The sequence below is a fragment of the Branchiostoma floridae genome, chromosome 17 (assembly GCF_000003815.2).
Source record: "Branchiostoma floridae strain S238N-H82 chromosome 17, Bfl_VNyyK, whole genome shotgun sequence".
Taxonomy (NCBI): domain Eukaryota; kingdom Metazoa; phylum Chordata; class Leptocardii; order Amphioxiformes; family Branchiostomatidae; genus Branchiostoma; species Branchiostoma floridae.
In genome coordinates, this window is record NC_049995.1 from 11,885,648 (window position 1) to 11,895,254 (window position 9,607).

General features: G+C 40.0%; 3 protein-coding genes across 4 annotated transcripts in view; all 3 read left to right on the forward strand.

Annotated features, from left to right (window-relative positions):
• Nucleotides 1-34: 34 nt before the first annotated feature.
• On the forward strand, nucleotides 35-1,814 carry LOC118405067 (xanthine dehydrogenase-like). Its single transcript, XM_035804468.1, has 3 exons — nucleotides 35-322; nucleotides 1,036-1,202; nucleotides 1,755-1,814. The coding sequence occupies exons 1-3, from the start codon at nucleotides 265-267 to the stop codon at nucleotides 1,812-1,814; spliced, it is 285 nt and encodes a 94-aa protein (XP_035660361.1). The 5' UTR covers nucleotides 35-264.
• Nucleotides 1,815-2,185: 371 nt separating this feature from the next.
• On the forward strand, nucleotides 2,186-5,524 carry LOC118405068 (xanthine dehydrogenase/oxidase-like). Its single transcript, XM_035804469.1, has 9 exons — nucleotides 2,186-2,193; nucleotides 2,606-2,682; nucleotides 2,975-3,042; nucleotides 3,167-3,174; nucleotides 3,496-3,617; nucleotides 3,659-3,763; nucleotides 4,102-4,206; nucleotides 5,135-5,208; nucleotides 5,486-5,524. Exons 1-9 carry the CDS (start codon nucleotides 2,186-2,188, stop codon nucleotides 5,522-5,524), a joined length of 606 nt encoding a protein of 201 aa, XP_035660362.1.
• LOC118404231 (xanthine dehydrogenase/oxidase-like) overlaps nucleotides 3,524-9,607 on the forward strand; it is a 64,849-nt gene continuing 58,765 nt past the window's right edge. The window contains exons 1-8 of one of the 2 annotated variants that reach the window (XM_035803266.1): nucleotides 3,524-3,617; nucleotides 5,135-5,208; nucleotides 5,595-5,735; nucleotides 6,234-6,401; nucleotides 7,002-7,079; nucleotides 7,512-7,622; nucleotides 7,771-7,837; nucleotides 8,050-8,147. In XM_035803266.1, coding sequence (XP_035659159.1) covers nucleotides 5,706-5,735; nucleotides 6,234-6,401; nucleotides 7,002-7,079; nucleotides 7,512-7,622; nucleotides 7,771-7,837; nucleotides 8,050-8,147 — 552 coding nt within the window. In that variant the 5' untranslated portion in view covers nucleotides 3,524-3,617; nucleotides 5,135-5,208; nucleotides 5,595-5,705. Of the gene's footprint in view, nucleotides 3,618-4,105; nucleotides 4,207-5,134; nucleotides 5,209-5,594; nucleotides 5,736-6,233; nucleotides 6,402-7,001; nucleotides 7,080-7,511; nucleotides 7,623-7,770; nucleotides 7,838-8,049; nucleotides 8,148-9,607 lie in introns of those variants that run through there. The other variant, XM_035803265.1, reaches the window with a different exon arrangement.

Below are 9,607 nucleotides of genomic sequence, written 5' to 3' on the forward strand. Positions count from 1 at the left end.
TTAGTTTGCATTCCTGAGAGTAAGGACAATTGTATAAGACATCCTGGCTTAAGCCGCAGTGCGACTGTTGTTTTTTTTCTCCCGCTTATAGCTCCTGCTATAAGGCTGTTTTGATTGTGCTCGAGGCACCTCCTCCAACGCCTTTTATTTGAATATTTGACTCATTGTGTACTTTAAACTTAGATACTGCTATTGGTGAAGCAAGCTTAAGGACAAGAACATTGCAAAGGTCAGAGCAGCACTGAGGCAGACTTTAGTGACATCATGGCTGCTGCTGCATCCATGAACCTGACCTTCTGGGTAAATGGAACTCAACACGAAGGTATAGCTTAGTGCTTACTGTAACTTAGTGTAAGCCAGTTCCTAGTGTAAACTACACATGCACAATGTTGGGTGAAGGCCTTTAAGAATAATATAACTTTAAAAAAAATGAAAGTCCATAGTTCTTGTCTTGACCATTATTGTTAGAAGTCAAGGTTCCTTTATTGCGATACCCTTTAGCCCTATTTAGTATTTTGTTATGTCTCAGGCTTTCATAGAGTGCACTGTGCAAGGACGTTATATCTGATATAACGTCCTTGCACTGTGCAAGCATGCAAATGTAGTTCAAATTGTGAACCAGCCTCATATGAGGATGAACTGAACTGAACTGAACTGTCCATTGAAGGCATCTTCATGACTGTAACAAATCATTAATGTAACGTTACTGTAGTTCAGCTACTAGTACATTTTAGACATGCTTATACAATTGTAACACTGAGGTTTAAGTGCTGCCAAACTGACCACGCCAAGGGCTCTAGAGCTTTTGGTGTTGTGGTTTGCACGTCATGATGTGTAATCCACCGCCCCCGGTTCGATCCCGGGTGACGGCGTGTTTGTTTATTTCTGTTCTTACTCGCCCCTCTCAATTCTTACACAATGATCAAGAATTTTGCATATAACGCATTTCATAACTAGCCATGGTGTATAAAAATTAACATCTTGAAAGTGCTAACTGATCCTAATCTCAGAACTGTTTTTCGTTAATCTTGGCAGTTCAAAACCCTGACCCCTCCATGACCTTAAACGAATGGCTGAGGTCACAGCGTGGACTGACGGGGACAAAGGTCATGTGTGGGGAAGGAGGGTGCGGCTGCTGTGTTGTCATGGTGACACATCCCGATCCAGCCAATGGTGGAACACTTTCCTACACTGTCAACTCTGTAAGTGCTAATTTAGTTAAGTTAGATGTATCAAAAGTAATACAGTGCAAGTATCTTTGAGAGAAAAAGAAGATTTAAACCAAATTTAAGTGTCAATAATAATCATTATAAAATTTTATCATTAAAAGCGAGGTAAAACACAACAAAGACAATTTTTAAGTTTCCTGATTTAGCAAGAAGTTCAGCCCAACTTTTTAAGCTTTAAGTTTAAGTTTTAAAAAAGCTAGCAGTATCGAATCTCTGCATATTGTTTTTGTAAACAAACCCAACAAAATGTCATACACTTACAATGTATACTAAGTTATAGGGAAAGTAGGGTTGACCCAGTGTAAAAATGAGAGTCAAAGTGAGGCCGTATTTTGTTATCATCAGCTTGTGTAACAGCAGTACACTTCGTCATAGGAATTAAATTTGTAGTTCAACTGAAAAAGCCATTTTCAACAGCCGCATGTAGTTTCTGGTTACATGCTTGACCGGACAGGGACGTACACTTACATTTGAAGCTCCGTAGTTACTGTAGTGAATTTTTTTGTACTTTTCCCCCCCTCCCAGTGCCTGTGCCCCCTGTGCAGTGTGGAGGGCTGGACCATCACCACAGTGGAGGGGGGATAAAGTGTTATTTTTGTAGCTCTGAGTAGTATTGAATTGTTTTTACTTCAAATGTAAAGACTCTATATCCCCCCCCTCCCAGTGCCTGTGCCCCCTGTGCAGTGTGGAGGGCTGGACCATCACCACAGTGGAGGGGGGATAAAGTGTTATTTTTGTAGCTCTGAGTAGTATTGAATTGTTTTTACTTCAAATGTAAAGACTCTATATCCCCCCCCTCCCAGTGCCTGTGCCCCCTGTGCAGTGTGGAGGGCTGGACCATCACCACAGTGGAGGGGCTGGGCGGACAGAAGGCCGGCTTCCACCCCATCCAGCGCCGCCTAGCGGACTTCAACGGAAGTCAGTGTGGCTACTGCAGCCCTGGGATGGTGGTCAACATGTACGGGTGAGTACTAACCATGTTTTTTCTTCATCACAACAAAATTAGATAGAATGAAAGATAGAATTGTTGCATACTAGTTGTAGTGTACTGTGTAGTTATTTTGAAATGAAAATTTGAATTCATTAGTCGCCTGATTTTGCTCACCAGGCATACATTTTTTCTCAGGAGAGGGTTGCCTTCCTTAGATCTGTGTCAGTTTTGGCAAACATAACATGGTACAGGTTCTTTTAAATGCTGAAAAGAACAGGAAATATTGAGCCAGCCCAGTACTTGTATATTGACTAACTACTTATTTTATTATATTCTATGACATTTGAAGGAATTACACTGCATAGAGTTCCCATACATAAGATAACACATTACTATACTTTAATTTTTCACTGTGACCAACCAGTTTGTTGTCTTCCTTCTCCAGCCTGCTGAGTAAGAAGCCACAGCCCAGCCAACAGGAGGTGGAGAATCACTTTGATGGACACATCTGCAGGTGTACAGGTCTGATGCACTGTGTCATTATCAATTATAGTTTTCCTACAATAATTATTCTCCTAAATATTGGCAGAGGCATAGTAGTTACTAGTATCCTGTATTTGATTGTACTGCTGCTGGGATCCATTACACGTATAGGCAGCATTTGGCTCAGTAGTAAGTCTTGAAGTTCACAACTGTCCAGCAATTTCCATTGAGAGATTGTGATTGTGACTGTTAGTTTACTATTAGCCAAGTGGTTTTTGCAAATACAAAGTTCTCAAAACACTGTACAAGTTTCCATGGAACTTTTTTTCAGGCTACAGGCCAATCTTGGATGCCATGAAGTCATTTGCCAGTGACTCTGGGGACTGTATTGACATTGAGGTAAGAAAACCATACATTGTATACATTCACATTTAAAGCTGCCAGGCCTAAAGTGATGAACATTGGTACTTCTATACTCATCATGATTGAATTACAGTAACCATATGTTTATTGTTTATTTCAGGCACCATTGCCCATACACAGAATACAATATATACATTAAAAAAATCATTATGATGGACTTAAAATAAGATAAAAGAAAGCACCCATAGTGATACTGTCTCCATCCTCTTCTTTCTAAGGGTACATCTGTATAATATAATCTGTTAATAATGTTTTGTGGAAAATTTAACAATGAAAATAATGATTTTCAGTAGACTGATAATTGTTTTTTGTTTTTTTCCTTGACCTATAAGGATCTGAACAAGCATCTCTGTCCTGTCAATGGACAAGCCTGTAATGGAGCTGCCCCAATGGTGTGAATGGAGTTCACCACACGGATCCACCCCGGAGGTGTGGCCAAAATGGAGTGAGCTGGTACCGCCCCACCACCCTGGAGCAGCTGTACAGCCTGTTGGAACAGCACGGAACCGGTCAGGACCGGTACAAACTGGTCTGTGGAAACACTGCTGCAGGTAAGGAAACTTTTATAAAAAAAATTGTGGCCAAAATGGAGTGAGCTGGTACCGCCCCACCACCCTGGAGCAGCTGTACAGCCTGTTGGAACAGCACGGAACCGGTCAGGACCGGTACAAACTGGTCTGTGGAAACACTGCGGCAGGTAAGGAAACTTTTATAAAAAAAATTGTGGCCAAAATGGAGTGAGCTGGTACCGTCCTACCACCCTGGAGCAGCTGTACAGCCTGTTGGAACAGCACAGAGCTGGTCAGGACCGGTACAAACTGGTCTGTGGAAACACTGCGGCAGGTAAGGAAACTTTTATAAACTTAAAGAAAGTGTGGCTAAAATGGAGTGGTCTGGTACCGTCCTACCACCCTGGAGCAGCTGTACAGCCTGTTGGAACAGCACGGAACTGGTCAGGACCGGTACAAACTGGTCTGTGGGAACACTGCTGCAGGTAAGGAAACTTTTATAAAAGAAAGTGTGGCTAAAAAAAAGTGGTCTGGTACCGTCCTACCACCCTGGAGCAGCTGTACAGCCTGTTGGAACAGCACGGAACCGGTCAGGACCGGTACAAACTGGTCTGTGGGAACACTGCTGCAGGTGAGTAAACTCAGTAACAGTTGTAACAACTGAGTGTCCTGCCCCTGAGGTGCAGCCAAAATGTACCAGGCAGGTTAACACTGGACAGTGCAAAAGAAGACTTCCCTCCTAGTATCTGCTTGGAAACTATTGGTGCAGTAAAGACAGAACTGATAACAGACTGATGAACGTCAATGAAGATAAGACATCCAGGTAATAAATAAGATACGCCAAATAACAGTCACTCAAGCAACAGGATATGATTTTGGAAACGGTCACTGATAGACGTTTCAGGTAGCATTTACTAGTACACCAAATGGCAATTGCTTAGCAATTGGATGTCATTTTGGAAACAGTCAGACAATATCTTTTTTTCAGTGCATGGTGGAGCTGTGTACCTAAACAAATTTCAGGTACAGGTACAGGTACACGGGTTTAGGTACAGGTCCGGACATTCACCTGTACCTAAAAAAGTTTAACCAAGTATATGTAAGTCAAACATGTAGCTAACTGTCTTTTCTAGTGATAAATTGTCATCTTTGTATGTGGAATTACATATTTGAATCTCAAAACAATTTGTCATTGTTGATTCGGGTTTCACTTGTCCAGCAGTCTTAAAAAGTAGTGTTTAATAGTGATTTAGTTTGTTTAGGTACAGGTACAGGTACACAGATGTTTAGGTCCGGACCTGTACCTAAACAATTTTTTAGGTACGGTACAGGTACGGGTATTTAGGTACACAGCCCTAGTGCATGGTTATCAGGTTATGATAAGTCTTGACGCTGACGAAATGTAGTGGATGCTACCTGAATGTCTGACCGTTTTCAAAAATCATATCAAGTTGCTTGTCAATGAGTAACTGCTATTTGCATGGCGTGTGATACCAGTGCATCTTGTCTGAAGAATGCAAACTACAAGGTGTGCCCCAAAATATTGTATTTTTCCACAGGAGTGTACAAGAATGATGGGCCCTTCACTTCTCTGATTGATGTGAAATCTGTGGCAGACTTGTTCATCACCCAGGTAAGCGCTAATTCACACTCCTTTTAAATGACATTTTAAATGACATTCACACTGTTTGAAGTTTTGGGTTTTTATACAGGATTGTTGTGCATTAATTTTGATATATTCTTAAAGAACAGTGTAGGTGCATGTTGTAGTAGTGCTTATAAGGGAAGATATACAGCCCTATAAACAGATGAAATTTTTGCAAAGGATCCAACAAATTTCAATCTATCTACACAGTATAATTCTATCCTTTGCTTTATTTCAATTCATTTTACTTTTTTTCCATTCTTAGGGAGATAGTGCATGCCTCTGGAATAAGCTTTTCTCATAGATAAGGAGAAAGTAAATCGTCATAACTGAAAATACAAATTTACTACAAATGTAATTGTTTTGTCACATAGGCTGGTCCCCCACTGGTTGTTGGTTCTGCTGTGAGCCTGTCTGCCCTTGTGGACCTGCTACAAACCGGTTCAGACCAGTCTCCATCCTACGCCGTGCTGGCGGAACATTTGATGAAGATTGGCAATGTGTCGGTCAGGAATGTAAGTTGTACTACAGATGTCCTTAAAAGTTTCCAAATTGAATACTTTTGAAGTTTCATTGATGTATTAGAATTCAGACGTACATGCATACAATACGTACATACATACATACATTGTCAGTCATTTTTGTGTAAAACAAAATGGGTTTACACGTTAAAATTCCCAATTTTGCTCATCACTTTTTTTATATGACAATACTTTTCTTCCCGAAAAATCACTAAAACTGGAGAGGTTGAAGAAACTGCAACTTGGTTGTTTTTAAAACAGTTGCTATAGACTTGAGGGGGTTACGCCTCAAATAGAGACCGCAAAAAGACGGGTTAGCACCCTAACATTTCTTCTATGTAGACAGGTGGTTCGGGACGAGATAGTTCTTAATACTGTACTTATTTCAATGGGAAAATTATCTAATGGACCACCAAAAAGTAGTCACATTGACCTGGTGGTCTTTACATGTAAACTTGGTCACTTGTTTGTTAATCTTTGATGTTCTCACAGGTTGGCAGTTGGGCAGGAAACTTGATGATGAAACACGCTCACCCAGAATTCCCTTCTGATGTCTTCACTATCATGGAGGCTGCGGGGGCAAAGGTCACAGTCGGTACCCGACATGTCAGGGAGACGGTTGGACTGGTCGACTTCCTGAAGATGGGCATGGCTGGCAAGGTATCAGCAGCTCTTTCATTATAGTTAGACCACATTGCTTTTTCTGTGTCTAATTCAAAATCATTCCTAAACTGTTCGGTGTATAGGGAGCCCCCATGTCCATACATTTGCCCTTGGGTGACAAATGTATTTATGCAGACCTACAGTAATTACTGTAGGGGTCCATTCCAAGTGGTATGCATTTATATATAGTCTCTTTCTCTTAAGTGTTGAGTGCTAAACAGTGTAAGTATGTACCGTTTTTTTAAGTCTAATATAATTATAAAGTCTTTGGTGGATTGTAAGTTTGGTATGACCCAACTAGGGTCCAAACCCTCAACATGAATGCAAAATTATATCAGTTCAACACTCTACATAACCGCTTAGCTATTGCACAGATAATCTCTTAGAATTGGTCCATCTAGAGCTTGAAATTGTTAAGTATACCTAAATTATACTTTGTGATGTTTTTATACCATGAAATTCAATGTACATGTAATACTATATAATATTATAAACTCATATATATCTCATATATATATCATAAGATCTGCAAAAGAAATGAAACCTTGTATCTCTGACCTACAATATTAATGTTCTCCCTATATTTCTCCCTACCAGCTGATTCTGAGTGTGGAAATCCCTGCAGCTCTTCCAAATGAAGTCTTCAAAACTTACAAGATCATGCCAAGGGCACAGGTCAGTTGCAATAAGACTCTTTGCATTTTTATGCAAATGCCCACAAATAACAATACAGCTGGGCAGTATGTTAGATTTATGAACACAAGCCCAGCCATGTGTTTGTAACAAAAACTTTCCCTGTCCAGGGCACTGTCCAATAGACACTCAGGATTCCTTGTCATCCAGAAAATCAGTCCAAAAGAAGCTCACAATTCTGTTACCATAAAATCCGGTCAATGGTCCAAACTATTTTCCATGATGTGAAAAGTAGAAATCCTTCCTACAAAGTTTCAGTGTTTAGGGTCTGATACATAAATGGATAGTGAATACCCAAGGCATCTACATTTCTGTAGCCCATGGGCATCACAGTAATTATTTGCAATGATCACTACAGCAGGAAGCCAGAGTCTATTTGGCTTTTATCTACAACACGATCTTTGTTCCTTACAGAATGCCCATGCCTATGTGAATGCTGGCTTCAGGTTGCGGTTAGGTGGACAGGACAAAATGTCTGTGATGGAGAAACCTTCCTTGGTGTTTGGGGGTATCAGCAAAACTATGGTATGTGAAACATTCTTACTTAGAATTTGGCTTGTTTTTGTGCGTGTTTGCATATGAGTGTGTGTTTGTGTTTGTGTTGTAGGTCAACGTTAGCTAAGGCTATTATAAGTTGGCAACAAATCTTAATGATCATTTAACACCCCAACAGGACCATGCTGTGGCAACTGAAGACTTTCTCATTGGCAAAAATCTCTTGGAGGATGGAACACTTCAAGGTACAGATCTGGATACTAAGCATTATTCCTTTAGCAAGTATATTAAAAAATCTTGTAATTTTTTATAGCCATGCAACTACATGTATCACAAAGTGTACAACTAGATCTTTTAATAGATAACAATTACTCCTTTACTTTGTATCTATAGGAACATTGTCAGTCCTATGAATAGAATAACAGTTAACTGTAAGTCCTTTCTTTTGTACCTACAGGAGCGTTGTCAGTCCTGGAGAGTGAGCTGAAGCCAGACGACTCTTCCCTCTTCTCTCCAGAGTACAGGAAGAGCCTGGCATCCACACTCTTCTACAAGGTTTGGTTAACTTTATTGGTTTATGAAAAGGACTGTTGATAGAGTTATAGATGGGTTCTTTAAAATAGTTTATTAATCTCAACAAGTAAAATGATATTTCAGAGAAATTTCCAATTGACTGAGAGATTCTACATCATGTTGTATGTTGATTAATTCTTTTATACCTATATCTGTCTGACAGCTACCATATTTATCAAGAGGTTACTAATGATATGCCAAGAAGAAGTTACTCAAGTCAAACAACTGGATATGATTTGGGATTTTCCAAAAATCATATCCAGTTGCTTGTCTGAGTAACTGCTTTTTGGTGTATCTTATTACATGGATGCCTAAACTTCATTGGCGCATTACTTTCAATATTACTGTTTGATCATTACATTATGATAAAGAAGAACTTTGGAAGACCAATGGCAACAACTTAACACTAAGTACAAAATAGAGTTATAGGATAAAGTGTAACAACCTAGTTAACATATCAATATATTTCTTTGATATAGTATTACAATGGAGTAAGCTGACCTTTAGTTTCGGTATCTTTTCTAATAGCAGAGCAGTTCTTGATATGTTTGCCTACTTTTTAAATAATCTATTCTTTGTTTTTCAGTTCTACCTATCAGTTGTTGGGAAGGACCACCTAAGTGAGCCGGTCCGTTCCGCCCCGGAGCCCCTGGTGCGACCGGTGTCCCGCGGGGAGCAGCACTTCCAGACTAAGGAGTCAGAGTGGCCAGTCAATCAGCCACTGCCTAAACTGGCCTCCAAACTACAGGTTTGTTTTGTTTCTTTGAACCTTTGTTTATTTATGAAAGCTCAAATTGGCCTGCAGGCCACTATTCATTGACGTCATGTGGGAAAAGGCAAGGGTCAGACTAAGTACATTGTATATAACAGATCTAGAGATACAGTTTACATCTTTTAAAGTCCTAATAGTCTTATAAGTCTATAAGGTAAAAGCATTATGCTCTTAGCACACAATTGTGTCCAAATTAGACATGATGGTGTATCCAAAATAGGCCGCTGCTCTGCTGTTGGTGGCCAACAATGAAATTTATCATATAGCTAGATGGAGTTGGCCAATCAGAGGCCCCCATTTCCCATGGGTTATCAGGCCGTAACCTCAAAAGTGGTCAGTTATTAGAATAACCGACCACTTTTTGGACCGCACCATTATACAGGGGACAGTCATGAATTTTTTTGTACTGTTGTTTGTGTGTAAACCATGCATAACTGTCAAAAATATTATGATTGATTGGTTATGTTAATTGGGGTCCACATGGGGAATATATCGATACTTGAAAAGGAATTATGCTGATTTTACACATTTTCATTATTGCTTTCTAACGTGATGAAGCCGGTACCTTCCTAAATCACTTTGTATATACGTACTTTGTCGTGCCCAAGTGAAAAGGCTCTGCATGGGGGGTAGCACCTTGACGCCACGACAGTGTGGTAGGATATAGGTG

Coding starts and splice junctions, on each gene's coding strand:
- LOC118405067 (XM_035804468.1), top strand. CDS start 265: ATGGCTGCTGCTGCATCCATGAACCTGACCTTCTGGGTAAATGGAACT. Junction 323..1,035: donor AAATGGAACTCAACACGAAG/GTATAGCTTAGT, acceptor TAATCTTGGCAG/TTCAAAACCCTGACCCCTCC. Junction 1,203..1,754: donor TTTCCTACACTGTCAACTCT/GTAAGTGCTAAT, acceptor CCCCCCTCCCAG/TGCCTGTGCCCCCTGTGCAG.
- LOC118405068 (XM_035804469.1), top strand. Junction 3,618..3,658: donor CTGTGGAAACACTGCTGCAG/GTAAGGAAACTT, acceptor GCCAAAATGGAG/TGAGCTGGTACCGCCCCACC. Junction 4,207..5,134: donor CTGTGGGAACACTGCTGCAG/GTGAGTAAACTC, acceptor ATTTTTCCACAG/GAGTGTACAAGAATGATGGG.